Here is a 14946-nt window from a genome sequence, read left to right as displayed (position 1 = left end):
GGAGGCGGTCACCCTGAGCCCGGCGTCAGGCCAGGCATCGCCGCGGCCAACACGGCTCCCGGCCCTCCGTGCCATGGCCCGGCAGGTCACCATGGGGCGGGCAGCCCAGCTGGCCTCAGACCGGGGGGTTTTCAGGGTGAGTGGTGCCTGGACAGCGGCGTTCAGGGGTCCCCACATCCCCTTCACTCTGACCACATCCCCACCGTTTGCAGGCGAAGCTGCGGCTGGAGATGGAGATGGAGCGGCTACGGCAGACCCACGCCAAGGAGGTGGAGAGCCGTGATGAGGAGGTGGAGGAGATCCGGCAGTCATGTCAAAAGAAGGTAGGGCTCGGCTGCGGCCCCTCTGCCCAGGAGGGCCTGGGATGCATCCCCATACCGTGGCCGGGTGCTGGGAGCTGCCAGCCGGGCACCGTCATGCAGCACCTGGCTCCCACGCAGCCGACCACAGCCCGGCTCCACCGGCCCGGCGGGTCCGACCAGTCCTTCTGCTGCCCCGGCCAGCTCACACTGGGCTTTGTGCCTCTGGTTGCACAAACAGCCGGCCGGGGGGGTCACCTGGTGTCCCTAGTGTGTGGGGACACTTGAGGAGGGGGGTCATGACCCCTCCCCACCTCCCTGACCGGCTGCCTCCTGGCTGTCCCCCAGCTGAAGCAGATGGAGGTGCAGCTGGAGGAGGAGTACGAGGACAAGCAGAAGGTGCTGAGAGAGAAGCGAGAGCTGGAGAGCAAGTTATCTGCTGTCAGCGAGCAGGTGGGGTGATGGGCAGCTGGGCACCTGCCTTGCTTTGGGGACCCCGAGGTGGATGTGGCGGGGTGAACACCCCTCAGGCATGGAACCATGGCAAAGTTTCCCCTGCCACAGGCCAACCAGCGGGACTTCGAGACGGAAAAGCGCCTGCGCCGGGATCTGAAGAGAACGAAGGCGCTGCTGGCTGATGCTCAGATCATGCTGGACCACCTGAAAAACAACGCACCCAGCAAGAGGGAGATCACCCAGCTCAAGAACCAGGTGTGCATCCAGACCCTCTCCAGACTGCAGGCTTTGAGGGACAGGGAGTGTTCCTGTTCCCTGGCCAGGCACTGAGCTATATCTCTGCAGCTGGAAGAGTCGGAGTTCACGTGCGCGGCCGCCGTCAAGGCCCGCAAATCCATGGAGGTGGAGATCGAGGACCTCCACCTGCAGATCGATGACCTTGCCAAGGCCAAGGCAGCGGTGAGTGGGTTTGGGGTGCCGTGAACCATGGAGCCGTGCCCCATCTGCACCCAGGGTGGCCCCAGACTGTTTGGAGTGGGTTTGGGGGGTGAGTGCTCCATTCCAGGGATGCTGCAAGAGACACGTGTGTCTCCCTGCAGCTGGAGGAGCAGCTGAGCCGGCTGCAGCGGGAAAAGAACGAGGTGCAGAGCCGGCTGGAGGAGGACCAGGAGGACATGAATGAGCTGATGAAGAAGCACAAGGCAGCTGTGGCCCAGGTGAAGGGGGAGCAGCAGCTGCACCCACCCCACCCCTTCAAGGTGTCCCTCTTGGAGCCAGCCCAGTGGGATCCCCACTGATGGCCCTGGTGTGTCCTGCAGGCGTCCCGGGACCTGGCACAGATGAATGACCTCCAGGCACAGCTGGAGGAGGTCAGCAAGGAGAAGCAGGAGCTGCAGGAGAAGGTGGGGATGCACCCTGAGTGAAGCCAGGGTGTTGGGGGGCATCCAGAGACCCGCTGCCCACATCATGCAGGTCCTCCTGCACTGTGGGGATGCAGAGCAGTCCTGTGGGAAGCTCTCCATCCAGATGGGAGCAGCATGTCCAGCAGCTCTCCTCCAGGACAGCGTGGCAGGGAGGGCAGGGTGATTGTGGTCGAAGCTGAGGCTGTGCCCTCTCCCACAGCTGCAAGGTCTGCAGAGCCAGCTGGAGTTCCTGGAGCAGTCCATGGTGGACAAGTCACTGGTGAGCCGGCAGGAGGCCAAGATCCGCGAGCTGGAGACCAGGCTGGAGTTCGAGAGGACTCAAGTCAAGCGCCTGGAGGTAGTCACGGAGCTCCCCCTCTGCTCCAGCTGGGACAGGGGTGCAACAGGACCATAACGAACCTGCCTGAGGGTCTGCTGAGTGCCTCCCCTCCCCAGGACCCCCCACGCTGCAGCCTTCTCCCTCTGGCAGCCCATCCCCATCTCCACAGGGAGGACTCCCTGCAAGCACTGATAACAGTAATCCACCTCCCAGCCCGGCAAAGTGCTGCTCTTTCCCTGCATCGACTTAGGGAAATTATAGACTCCCCAGTCCCGCGAACGCAGCCTGTTTTATATTCTGCCTCCGCAGCTCTGCCGGGGAGCGCAGCAGCTTAGCTCTCCTCTTCATATTTTCCAAGCTATTATTTCCTTCCCCACTCTCTCTGCCGAGGCCATAAATATGCAGCGGCTGGCTCAGTGGCTGGGGGAGAACGGGAGCTATTTTTTCCCTACGTTACATGTTTTAATTACTTCACACACAGTTAAATCTATTTTTCCAATTCAACAAAGCCCTTGCTGTTGTTCTGCCCCTTCCCTGGCCCTGGGAGGGGATGGTTTCTCCTCCATCTCCTTGTGTAATTTTATGGGAGTGAGATCCATCCTCGCATCATCTCCTGGTGGGTGTTGGGGTGAGGGTGGACCTGCAGGATGAGAGGTCTGTGGGGGGGGTTTGGGGTGACCCCGCTGCTCCGCAGAGCCTGGCCACACGGCTGAAGGAGAACATGGAGAAGCTGACGGAGGAGCGGGATCAGCGCGCAGCCGCCGAGAACCGGGAGAAGGAGCAGAACAAGCGGCTGCAGCGGCAGCTCCGTGATGTCAAGGAGGAGATGGGCGAGCTGGCCAAGAAGGAGGCAGAAGCCAGCCGCAAGAAGCACGAGCTGGTGAGGCACCTGTGATAGGGCCAGGCAGGGCACAAGGGGGTGTTCTCTAAAGGAACCCAGCTCATCCCGTTCCCTCACCGCAGGAGATGGACCTGGAGAGCCTGGAAGCTGCCAACCAGAGCCTGCAGTCAGACCTGAAGCTGGCCTTCAAGCGCATCGGGGACCTGCAGGCAGCCATCGAGGATGAGATGGAGAGTGACAGCAATGAGGATCTCATCAACAGGTGAGAGCACCGGGGCCTGGCTCCCGCACATCCCTGGGGCTCACCTCTTTCCCTCGCCACTTTGGAAATGCCACAGGGATCCCTCTGCTCTGCCTGGCCCTGGCAGGATGCTGTCTGTGCATCCATCCATGCATCGTGCACTCATGCATCTGTCCATGCACCCGTGTCTGTCCATCCGTGCATCGGGCACCTGTGCACACAGGCATCAGTCCATGCACCTGTGCATCCATCCCTCCGTCCACCCGCAGCCCCCATGAGCTTCAGCCACTTGTGGAGGTGCCTGAAGTGCATCCAGGATCCCGCCAGCTGGCTGGAAACAGCCCAGGGAGCCCCAGGAGCCAGGACACAAGCTGGCAGGAGGTTTGGGATGCTGGGATGCAGCCCAGCCCAGGATAGAATCATAGAATCATACAATTGTTTACGTTGGGAAGGACCTTCTGAGATCATCGACTCCAGCCATTAACTCAGCACTGCCATGTTAGCACTAAGTCATGTCCCCAAGTGCCAATCCACACATTTTTTTAATGTTTCCAGGGAATGACCACCACTTCCCTGGACAGCCTGTTCCAATGCTTGGCCACCCTTTTGGTGAAGAAGTTTTCCCTAATATCCAAGGCACAACTTGGGGCCATGTCCTTTTGTCTTATTGCTTGTTCCTTGCGAGCAGAGCCTGACCCTCCCGGCTACAACCTCCTCTCAGGAAGTTGTAAAGGGTGAAAGTGCCCCCTGAGCCTCCTTTTCTCCAGGCTGAGCCCCCCAGCTCCCTCAATTGCTCCTCATCAAACTTGTGCTCCACATCCTTCCCCAGCTCTGTTGCCTTTCTTTGGATATGCTCCAGCACCCAACCTGGGATGCTGGGATCCAGCTGGGTGCGACCCCACTCCAGGGGCACAGAGCAGCCTCGCTTCCCTCCCCTGTCCCATCCCCACCATTTAATTTGCCCACATCTATTCCCCACCCATTTGGTCTTATTTTTTTTTAATTTTCCTTTCATTTGATTTCTTTTCTGTTGTGTTTCTCCCCCCTCTGACCCCGCCCTCTCCAACGCCTCCCAGTTTGCAGGACATGGTGGCAAAGTATCAGAAAAGAAAGAGTAAACTGTGAGGAGCATCTCTTTCCTTCCTCCCCTCCCCTAACCTCCACCTCACCCCCAGGGGCCGGGGTCCCGCATGCCACTGGCCCAACTCTGCATGCCCTAACAGCACCCACAGCACGGCACATAACCACGTCCCACGCATGGGGACAGGGCAAGCCCCTGGGATGGGCTGGGGGGGTGATGCTCTGCTGTGGCTGATGACAAATCTGTCAGAATGGGGCAGCAATGGAGCCCTGCTGCCACTAATTAATACCCCCATCCATGGTCGCTCCCACGACCCAGATCCTGCTTAACTAACGGCACGTTTGCCTGGACATAAACTGTGTTTGATGTGGAGCTTAATTCCGTTGGTCAGAAAACCTTAGCTGCCCCCAGAGCTTGTTTTTAGGGCTTGCTGGGGGGTTTTTTGGTGTCATTCTGTGTCTTTTTGTTGGTTTTTTTTTCTTCCCCCAAGCCCAGCGTTGCCTGGATGTATTGCAGGGGAGGGAGATGCGCAGGATGGAGTGCGGCTCGTTGCTCTGAATTTATAAAGAGAAGGATTCATATACAGGGTCTATTCCAGCCTGTCCCTTGTGCTGTTTGCTGTCATTCCCAGGCAGAGAATAAGCCCAAAACCAGGAGGATAAAAGGCTGTTTAAGATCCCTTCCTTGAAGTGGCCTGGTGGGAGCGGGGTGGCAAGAGGGGACCACACTGCTTCAATTTCCATATAGATCCCGCTGGTGCTGCCATAACCCTAATGAAAGCAGTAAGCGGTGAGGTATTAAGAGAGATTTATTCAGGGATGCTTTTAACGTGGAGGAATGGATTTTGCAATGCAGACAGCACCTTCTTTCTAAAGGCAATCAATATGGTTACAAACGGCCATTATAAATTAGATGGTTTAAGCCAGATAGGACTTTTTTTACGCCGGGACGTAAATCAGGGGCTCTCGGGCACGGCAGGGCTGTAAATCTGCCCGCTGTGCTCCCGCGCCCGCTGTGCCAGAGTCGTTTCTGTTCCGCCTGCTAAACTCCTGTTTACCCGGGGCCATCAGCATTGCTCTTCCTCTCTGTAATTCTGCACGCGACGGCAGCCTGTAAAATGAACCCACTTATTTCCTTCCCGGTCCTGGAGTTGGAAATCTCCTGTGTTTCTGGAGCCTGCTGCCCCAAAGCCAGGCCCTGCTGTCTCCAGCTCCAGAGCTGTGCAGTGGTAGGGAGAGATGTTGGGTAGAGGGTGCAAGAGCCCCTTGGGCAGGCACAGGGGTGGTTTGGGGGTGCTTCAGGGAGCCCCTGCCTTGCAGGTTGAACTGTGTGCATGCAGATTATGTCCTGGAGATGGAGCAGAACCATAGGATGGGGTTTCACCCATGCCAGGGTACACAGGCAGTGGGTACTGGAGGAGTTCAGTGCTCTCCAGTGCACTTTCATCTCTCCAGCACCCAAAACATCACTGCCCCACGCTGACCTCTTGCTTTCTTCCACCCTGACCCGCTCCTCCGGCAGTGACGGTGACTCAGATGTGGACTCAGAGCTGGAGGAGCGCGTGGATGGGGTGAAGTCTTGGCTCTCCAAGAACAAAGGCTCCTCCAAAGCGCTCTCGGATGACGGCAGCCTGAAGGGCAGCAGGTGGGTGCAGGGCTGGGCACGGGGCTGGCGGGCAGAGGACAGGCTGAGCTGTGCTGGGACATGGACAGGGCTGGGTGGGTGCCCACGGGATGTGGGATTTGGTGCCGTGTTCCCATCTGGTGTTTGTTGGCCAGGGAAGGGTTAATGTGGCTCAGTCTCCATTGGGGACACATGTCCCCCCACCCAAGGGAACCTCCCTGGTCCCCCTTCCCTCATCCCACCCTGGAGGCATATGGGCATCCATAGCCCCCACCCCATCCGCCTCCTCGGGGCTTTCAGTACTGGGCTTTAGCTCTGTGCAGGATTCCATCACTCCAGGACTGATTCCCTGCTCCATCCTTCCCTCCTCTTCAGCCCCACCCCATCCCTCCCCACACCTCTCAGAAAATGTTGGCAGAGGTGGGGAACATGCCCAGGTGCACCCACGGCATGGGGCTGGGGCACACTACCCTTCCCCATGGAAAATGCTTGCCTGCTGAGCACAGATTGCTTTGCTTTTATCCAAACCCAATTTCCTAGCAGGGCTCCAGGAGTCCCAGGGGACTTCCTCCCTCTGCCGAGCAGGGGGGAAAGATCTGAGCTGGTTTCTGTTAATTGGTTTAATTTATTCAGCGGTGCAGATGTAAAACATTTTGTTATTGGAGATAATTCCACCTTTTCTGAAGTCGGGAATCAAACACAGCGGCTCCCGGTAGCCGACAATGAAATAAATTGAAGGCAACACTTTAAAGGGGAATCAAAGTGCTGGGCTAGAACAATTCCCACATTTACATGACATTTTTCCACGATGCCATTTCCCGCTGACGCAAATTGCCGAGGCCGCCTCGCAGCCCCCCCCCCTTCGCCCGCTCATCTCCGTGTCTCTCTTGTCTCCCCGGTGCGTGCGGGGCCGCGGTGCCGCGGCACAGGTCAGCCCCGCCGGACGGCCCCGAGCCCGAGGAGCGGCCGGTGTCGGTGTTGAGCTCCCTCAGCTACAGGAAGCGGCCGGGCCTCAAGGACTCCATAGGCGGCCGCGGGGATGAGCAGACGCTGTTCAGCGCCCTGGGCGAGCGGCCGCCTTCCCCCGAGCGCCCTCCGCGCCGGGCGGCCCGCGGCGGCGAGCCCCAGGACCGGGCGGCCGTCATCGCCCGCGCCTTCGCCGACGCCAGCGGCCGGGCTCGCCAAGGGCTGGACAAGCGGTGGTCCCTCTCGGCCACCGACGTAGAGAAAGCCTCCGTCGCCTCCGCCCCAGTGAGCCGCGTCTCCTCCGCCTCCTGGCGCGGGCTGGAGGACGGCGATGATGGGGACGAGGGGTGCTCGATGCTTAGCTTCGCCCTCTCCAGCCCCGGCAGCTTGCGGAGCCGGCGCGGGGGGCCCGAGGGCCGCCCTGAGTCGCGGCTCTCCCTGGCCCGCAGCCGCCTGGATGAGGCGGACGAGGGGTCCCGCGGGCAGCCCCTCTTGGGGCGCAGCTTCTCTGTGCCCCCACGGCCCCGCAGCGCAGCCTCCGAGGAGGAGGGTCCTGGAGACGCCCGTCCCGTGCGGCACCGCTCCTACCTCGATCCCGACCTAGAGGCCGCCATCCAGGAGGTGCTGAGCTACCGTCCGCTGCTGGCCAGGGGCTGCTCCAGCCCCGAGGCCGACTCGGGGGACGACGGCCGGAGTGTCCGGAGTGTCAGGAGTGTCCGGAGTGCGGCCCCCCTGGGCGCCGCTGACCGCCCCTCCGGCAGCCTGCGCCGCTCCGCATCCGCCCTCGACTTCTCCCGGCACACCTGCCGGTGCCGCAGCAGCTCGGGCTCCTCTGAGGAGGAGGAGGAGCGGAAGAAGAAGAGCTCCAAGAAGCGTGCCAAGAAAAGCAAGAAGAAATCCAAGAAGAAGAAGAAGAAGCAGCAGTCATCATCCGAGTCCAGTTCCTCCTCCGAGTCCTCCTCCGGCTCCACCAGCTCCTACCGCAGCACCTCCAGTGTCAAGAAGGGCCCGCGGGCGGCGGGGGGCGAGGAGCCGACACGTCCTGCCCGGGGCAAGAAGGAGGAGAAGCAGCGGAAGAAGCAGGTGGACAGCCTGATGATGAAGTACCTGTACCGTCCCGAGAGCGACTGAGGCAGGAGGTGGGAGCGGTGTGTGCCGTGCAGCATGAACCTCCCCGTGTGCCACTAACCGCTCGCCCTAACCCTCTCCTGACTCTGGAGTTCTCCTCCGCCGGCATGGGGCACCCCGGGATGGGGCAGCCCTCTGTGCCTGCAGCAGCCCTGCTTTTGGGATGCTGCAGGGCATCCCGAACGCATCTCCATCTGTGGGGAGATCCCCGGCATGGCCGCAGCGGGACCGGCAGCTGCCCGTGCTGCCAGGACGCAGCGTGTTCAGGATTAGCAGCTGCGGGGCACCAGGAAGTGCTAATCCCTTCCTGGCTCCCCAGCCATCGACCAGGACACATCTGGATTTATTCCTTCAGGAAACTTTTAAGGGTTTGATGGGCAGCACAGCCCCCAGGAGCAGCGGGGAGTGGGATGGGTACTAACACGCACCGACTGCAGTGTGTGAGCATGGACGGAGGCAGCACCCGCGGTGGGGGACCCAGAGTGGGCAGCTGGAGCTTAGAGTTGCCCCGTGCCCTGCCGGCCGCCTATGATGGGAATTCGGGGTGTGAATGGCCTCAACCTGCAGGACTTTGGGGTTCTGCATGCTGTTTGATGCAGAGGGGAGGGTTTGCTGGGGCTCGCCAGCAGCGATTCCAGAGCAGGCTCAATCCTTTCTGATATGGCTTGAATGGGAGAGCCGCTGGAGGAAGGGAGAGAAGCCTTTTGGAAATGTTGTCGCCGTTGGGCTGCCTGTCCCAGAGGCAGGGAAGGCATCATGGGGTACCGGGGGAGCAACACCCCCAGCACCCAGCCCTGGGCTCGGGTACAACCGGGACCTTCAGTCAGGGTGTCTGGGAGTGCTGGTGTTGGCATCCAGGGCCACGAGCTTTTTCCTGGGCAGGCTCAGCTCAGCCCCAGTGCAGAGCAGGGGCTCAGCTCAGCGCAGCGAGGAGTTGTTTGCAGTGAGGCATGTCCCAAATATCTCGGAAAGAATAAAAAAGGAGGCAATCAAGGCTCCATCCAGCTGGCTGCCAGCGTGCTGGCTCACCGCAGCTCCCGCTGCAGCCGGAGGGGAGATGTGCTCAGCAGCCAAGCCATGCTGGGGACATGGAGCCCCCCGTGACCCCCTCTAACCCCGCTCTCTCCCACAGCCCCACGAGCTCCCGGCACACCTTCACCTACGACAGATGGGATGATGAGCACGACGCCGGGGACAGCACACGTCGCTCCTCCCGCAGCTCTCCCAGTGCCAGCGAGGCGGAGAGCCGGGCTGCCGAGACCCCCGCCTAGCCCCCCACCGCCACTTCCCACCGCCCCGGGAACGCTCAGCTCCGGGGGCCGCCCCGGGCAGCCGGTATTTGGAGCCCCCCGGCTCCAGCCATGGGAGGAGCAGCCCGGCCGGCTCGCTGGCTGCACCCCCCACCCTCCCACCTCCTGTCTGTCCTTGGCGGTGGAGCCGGCTGCTCCGGCACCCGGGATTTATTCCTCAGTGCCTGCTGGCTCCTTGTTTTATAACTTAAACTCCCCCCTTCGGCACCCTGCCGTCCTCTTACACCCCTTTTAGTTGAGCCAAAGACGTCTCTCGCTGGCCGGGCCCTGGGGAGCAGCCGCCCGGCAGCCGGGAAGGGGACATGGGGACAGGGTCCCACGTGCCCACCTGGGTTTTTTGTCACCCCCCCAGCCCCCCACCTCTGCCTGGCTGTTTTGCACTAGCCCAGCTGTGCATTCTCCCCCCACCCCCTTTACTTTCAGTATGAAAATAAACGTCATTTCTGGCTGGTGATACCGGCTGCTGCCTGTTCCATGTGCCTGGGGGGTCTCCCCATTTTGGGGGGGTGTTTGCATGGTGGAGGGGTCTGACAGAATGGATCCAGCTCCAGCAAGGATGCAGAGCTGCATGCAAAGACCAAGTCTGGCTTCTTCCCTGAGCCTGCTGCACCCATGGGTGCTGGGGGGGGGGGCGGGGGGAAGCCCTCGTGGGTGCCAGTGCTGAATCATTTATCAATCTTCATAAATATGCAGATGAGCAGCGGGACAGAGCCTCTGCCTGCCGGCATTAAATAATTAACGCAGAGGAGATGATGATGTGCATTGCTGGCTGCCTGCACGGCTCAGCCTCGGCCCTGGCCGTGTGCTGTCCCCGTGCCATGTGCTGTGCCCTGCACCTGGCCCCGGGGACACCCCGCACCCTGGGGACCCCCCTCACTCCTTGGCAGGTTGTTTCCCTTTCCCCACCACCTCCTGGAAGCACACAGGCCAAGCTCGGTGCTCTCTGCCATAAAGCCACGCTGCGCTAATGCGCTTTCATTAAGTGGGAGCGATCTAATGATAATAAAATGGCACATTTAACATTAAAACATTTAACTTGACTCCTAAGCGAGTGTGTCTCTCCGCGCTGCTCCAGCTCCATCTTCATGAGGCTGACAAAGCTTCTTAATTTGTTCCCCAGGAGTGGGTGCTTGGTAGAGATTGCTTCGCACCGCATGGCATGGGGGATGCTGGGATGTGGGGAGGCAGGGTACCAAGATACAGGGATGTGGGGAAGCAAGGATGCAGCCGTGCTGGGATGGTGGAATATGGAGACGTGGGGATGCTGGGTATCTGGGGGGCGGGGTTGGAGGAGTGCAGCATGTTGGGACTCCCCAGGGTGCAGGGAGGTGGAGATACATGGGGATGGAGGTGTGAGGAACTGGGATGCAGGGACACAGCTGAAGGCCAGTGCAATGCCATGGGGGCACGTCTGGAGCCCCACATCTACTGTGCAGCCCCAAGCACACCGGGGAAGCGGGTGATGGCAAAGTGGGCCATGTTGTGGGATGGCTCCTCGCCCAGGCTCAGCTCACACAGCAACTTTCCCACCACTGGTGCCAGCTTGAACCCATGGCCTGTGGGAAGGAGAGGGAAGGTGGGGACACAACCATCCCCGTGACCCTGGACAGCTCTGGGGTGCTGGGCTGGGGGCGTGGCTGCCCTCGCCTACCTGAGAAGCCGGCACCGATGACGATGTTGCTGAACTTGGGGTGCCGGTCCAGGATGAAATCTTCATCTGGAGTGTTCTGGGGAGCCAGGGTGTGAAGGTGAGGGGACAGGGTGGGGTCCACCTTCAGCTGGGGGAGGGCTCAGGATGCTTGGATCTGTGCCCTGAGTGGGGGGGTCTCACCGTGTAGAGGCAGGTCTCCATCACTGCCGGCTGGGTCTCCAGCCCAGGCAGATAGCTGCTGATGAAGCTGCTCAGGACGGCGATGTCAGGGTGGGGGGCACTCGAGGGGGCCTGATCCCGCTTCTCTGGGTCTGTGGGGCTGCCATGGTGGTGGCACACCTGGAGGACAACTGGTCAGGGCAGGCTGGTTAAGGAATCCCCCCACCTTGAGCTGCACCCCGCTCACCTTCATCAGACCTGGGTACTCAATGGAGGGCAGCCCGTAGATGCCATGGGGGGCTTGGCTCAGCCCCAGGGTCAAGAAGCAGGGACTGACACTGCCCAAGCTGGCGCTCCCAGGTTGCTTCTCCCTCCAGTAGCAGACATTGATGCGCAGGGGCTGGAATCACTCCGTTAGCTCTGTCCATGATTGTGCCACCCCCCTGTGCCACCAACCCTCACCTGCAGTGGCAGGCGGAGACCCAGCTGTTCCACGAAGGCACCAGTCCAGGCTCCGGCCGTGATGATGAGCCGGGGGGCTTTGTACACCCCAGCAGTGGTGGTGACAGTGACAGTGGCCCCAGGTTCGATGCGCAGCACCTTCTCCCCGTCCCGCAGGGTGCCCCCATGTCGGCAAAAGACCTCCTGGGGTAGGGAAGGGTGGCAGGAGGTGGCTGCGAGGATAGAGCCAGGGGACCTCCATCCCATCCCAAATCATCCCATCCCCTCAGGAACACCTACCTGCACCGCCCGCAGTGCCCGGTCAGCGAAGAGCACCCCGGCAGTGCTGTCCAACACGGCCACCTGGCCAGCTTGGAGCCGGAAGCCAGGGAAGCGCTGGGCCAGCGCCGCGGCGTCGAGGACCTCGTCAACACCCAGGCTCCTCCTGCAGGCCTCCAGCTCCGGCTCTCCCGGCAGCCCCAGCACCACCAGTCCCGTCTGTCTGCATCCCACCAGTCACGTCAGCTCGCCCTGCTCCCCCTCCCTGCGCGGACCCCCCGCTTGCTTTGCTCCTGGGGGAAACTGAGGCACGGTGACACCAGTGATACTTGGGATGTGCTACACCCTGGTGCTGGCGCACCCCACACTGGGATGCAGGTGACAAGGGCAGAGCGGTTAGGGTGAGATGCATGGGGAGGGTCCGGACACTGACATCACACTCTCCCCCCTAAGTACAGCAAGAGCCATCAGCCCTGACCCCGGCATCGGAGGATCATTTAGATGCTCATTTCCTTAATGACATTTCCTTCATGGAGCCCCATAAATTACCAGGAACTGGCAGCTGCCTGCCAAGGAAGCCGCATCCCACCCAAAGGTCACCGCCCCCAGTCCCTCGGGGAGGGGACGGTGCCCGGCGGTGGCTGCATCCCTGTCCCCATCACCTGTAGAGGGTGGTGCCGGTCTCGGCCTCCAGCTGCTGCCAGAGGCGGAAGCTGTCGGGCATCATGCGGGAATAGTACTCCTGGGGGTAGGCGCTGCGGATGATGCGGCTCTGCCCATGCGAGCTGCCCCGAGAGTGGGGCAGGAGGAACTGTGGGGCAGAGAGGACATGGGGGTGACCACAGACACTGCCACCCTCAACCGCACCAGCCCCGTGTGCATCAGCGCCGTGCCGCACAGGGCACCTTGGGACACAGCCTGTCCTGTCAACCTTGGCACCGGGAAACAGCAGGAAACGGGGGTCTTGGCGCTGGGGACATGAGGGTGCTGGTGCTGGGGACACGAGGGCACTGGTGCCAGCAGCGACTCTGCTCTGTGCCATGGTGGAGGGCAGCCAGGTCTGCAGGCACCCGCCCCAGCCTGCTGGGAATGGAGACGTGGCAGAATGGGGTCACCATACCTGCTCCAGCAGCAGAGTGTCCTTGTGGCGCTGGGCCAGGTGGTAGGCAGTGAAAGAGCCCTGGATGCCGGCCCCCATGACAATGACATCGTAGCTGGACTTCTGGGGCTGGCTTGGGGCAGCCATGTCTGTCCTCGTCCTCGTCCCTGCTGCTGTCCCTGTGGCCGCTGGGAGGTGAGCCAAGGGGAGGAACGGGGCAGAGTCCAGCCAAGCCGAGCGGGTGGTGGAGCCTTGGCCACCTTCCAGCTCTCTGGGGACACAGGGGCCACATTCTTGCTACCCCTTAGGGCTGGCCAGGCAGGAACATTCTCATTCCCCCACCAACACCAGCACCTGGTCCCAGGGCAGGCAGTTCAGCTGATCAGAGTGAACGGGTGGGATAGACGTGAAGGAAAACTGCTTCCAATAAATCCCCCTTTCCACCGGTCACTGCTGGCTCCAGCTGTGGTGGGACACAGGGCTTCCATTAGTGTGGCAATGGGAAACTCCCCCCTTGCTTCCAGGCAAACAGGGGTTTTTTTTTTCCCTCCAGCACAATTTATTACAGCCATAAACCATTTTGTTGCCATCTTTTGTTGTTATTTTTTTAACGGGAGATAGGGGTGATTTAGGGCTCACCAGAGCTGCCAAGATGCGGCACAGAGCCCCATGGTGGATTTTGCTAATCTGTAAAATTTTGGGGTATGATTGGGGTTTGGGAACAATGCCTTAGAGTGGAGGATAACACAGGCAGGGGCTGCCAGTTTTGCCCACTGCTGCCACTGCCCCGTGCTGCCTGACAGCTAATTAGGGGAATTAATTCACTCTGGCTTCTGCGGTGTAAAAGGCATTATTTACTGGTTAATTGTCGTTATTACAAAACGCTAAATATCATTATTTATTTTGCCACTTGCCTCTGGTGATGAATGAAGCATTGGGGAGCACTCGAGGCTCCCACCAGGTCACAGGGACACCCCAACATGGTGCAAAGGCAGAACAGGCAGCTCGCATCGATGGGGAGGTGAGAGGAGGAGGATGGGCAGCACAGGCAGAGGTTGGGGTACCCCCCAGACCCCTCATCCACCCCCCTGCCCATGACCACTACTGCAATGAGTGCATCCCAGTCTCAGCATCGCCAAGATGCCCAGGGCTCTGCACCGCACAGGGCCCCGTTAAATCAGCACATCCTCACTCGCCTTTGATGTTACAAATAATTCAGCAATTTCCCTGGGTTTCAGATGCCTTTTTTTTTTTTGCTTTGAATAGCCCCTCTACTTGCTCTTCCTTTTTTTGCTGGAACGATGAAGAATAATTAATTATCTGTGAAACGTTAAATGGTAAAAATGAACTCCTCTCCCGTTAGCGGTGTGGTAATGGAACGGATGGGAAAGCCTCGCTTGTGAGGTTACAGAGATGGTGAGACCTTTGGTGGGATGCAAATCACCATCCCCAGGGCTCTGTGGGAACCCTCAAGCCCTTTCTTTTGTTCTGCAGGTGACCCCAACCAGGTCTGATCCCAGGCATCAGGGAGGTCTGCACCCCCAGAGCCCAAAAAGCAGCTGCAGGGCCTCAACTTGCCTTAGGGTGAATTTTTGGGCAGTCCCTCAGCCCTGTGCCAGGGTCTCCATCATCCCTGCCATGTCCTTTTCACCTGGGTTTATACTGACTGGAGGCAATGCTTGTGGCAGCAAGAAATCCATTTCCCTAAGCAGCCGGCGTGGGTCAGGAGAGTTCAGTAAAAATGAAATATTTCATGTGGGCTGGGTGGATGGATGGGAAAACTCGGGGCTGGGAATGGCATGGGGAGGGGGAAATGGGGGCTTGGAGAACCGCCTGGCACAGGCTGTGGGAGCTGCCCCAGCTCAGATCCATGTTGTGCTGGGGAAATGGGGAATGAGGAACTTTGGCCAAGGCTGGGCAAGGATCAGATGCAGCTTGATGGGTGCTGGACTCTGCACCCACTGCACCCTTTTTGCCCACTCTACACTGGGACAGAAGTTTCCCGAAATCCCATCATCCATCTGTGCTGGCCTCATTTTTCACCAAGCACAAACCAAGACTTAAAAAAGAACTAGGGAGCAATGCTGTTCCCCAGGGAGCCGAGGGGAGCACAGCATCCTTCTCTCCCAG

At 60.2% G+C, this 14946-nt stretch overlaps 2 protein-coding genes across 2 annotated transcripts in view; one reads left to right on the top strand and one right to left on the bottom strand.

The window, feature by feature from the left end:
* The window catches only part of MYO18A (myosin XVIIIA), a 36171-nt gene extending 27080 nt beyond the window's left edge, over window positions 1-9091 (top strand). Inside the window, exons 31-43 of the mRNA XM_069033647.1 lie at window positions 213-323; window positions 648-752; window positions 864-1010; window positions 1101-1214; window positions 1355-1471; window positions 1574-1657; window positions 1878-2015; window positions 2692-2877; window positions 2961-3100; window positions 4156-4200; window positions 5682-5804; window positions 6713-7888; window positions 9010-9091. Of these exons, the coding sequence (XP_068889748.1) occupies window positions 213-323; window positions 648-752; window positions 864-1010; window positions 1101-1214; window positions 1355-1471; window positions 1574-1657; window positions 1878-2015; window positions 2692-2877; window positions 2961-3100; window positions 4156-4200; window positions 5682-5804; window positions 6713-7880 (2478 nt within the window). The 3' untranslated portion in view covers window positions 7881-7888; window positions 9010-9091. The remainder of the gene's footprint in view (window positions 1-212; window positions 324-647; window positions 753-863; window positions 1011-1100; window positions 1215-1354; window positions 1472-1573; window positions 1658-1877; window positions 2016-2691; window positions 2878-2960; window positions 3101-4155; window positions 4201-5681; window positions 5805-6712; window positions 7889-9009) is intronic.
* A 1045-nt stretch (window positions 9092-10136) lies between these two features.
* On the bottom strand, window positions 10137-13003 carry PIPOX (pipecolic acid and sarcosine oxidase). Its single transcript, XM_069033646.1, has 8 exons — window positions 12838-13003; window positions 12380-12528; window positions 11739-11940; window positions 11460-11642; window positions 11245-11397; window positions 11019-11177; window positions 10839-10914; window positions 10137-10743 (listed from the first exon to the last, which is right to left on the bottom strand). Exons 1-8 carry the CDS (start codon window positions 12961-12963, stop codon window positions 10613-10615), a joined length of 1179 nt encoding a protein of 392 aa, XP_068889747.1. The 5' UTR covers window positions 12964-13003; the 3' UTR covers window positions 10137-10612.
* Between the last annotated feature and the right edge of the window lie 1943 nt (window positions 13004-14946).

Source organism: Aphelocoma coerulescens, chromosome 19 (genome assembly GCF_041296385.1).
Source record: "Aphelocoma coerulescens isolate FSJ_1873_10779 chromosome 19, UR_Acoe_1.0, whole genome shotgun sequence".
Classification (NCBI taxonomy): domain Eukaryota; kingdom Metazoa; phylum Chordata; class Aves; order Passeriformes; family Corvidae; genus Aphelocoma; species Aphelocoma coerulescens.
Note: the sequence above shows the minus strand (reverse complement) of the source record. Positions and strands in the feature narration are given on the sequence as shown.

Excerpts from the sequence above, each read along its gene's own strand:
- PIPOX (XM_069033646.1), bottom strand. The coding sequence starts at position 12,963 with ATGGCTGCCCCAAGCCAGCCCCAGAAGTCCAGCTACGATGTCATTGTC. Across the intron at positions 11,178-11,244 it reads AGTACCCAGGTCTGATGAAG|GTGTGCCACCACCATGGCAG; the intron begins GTGAGCGGGGTG and ends GTTGTCCTCCAG. Across the intron at positions 10,915-11,018 it reads TGGAGACCTGCCTCTACACG|AACACTCCAGATGAAGATTT; the intron begins GTGAGACCCCCC and ends CTGGCTCCCCAG.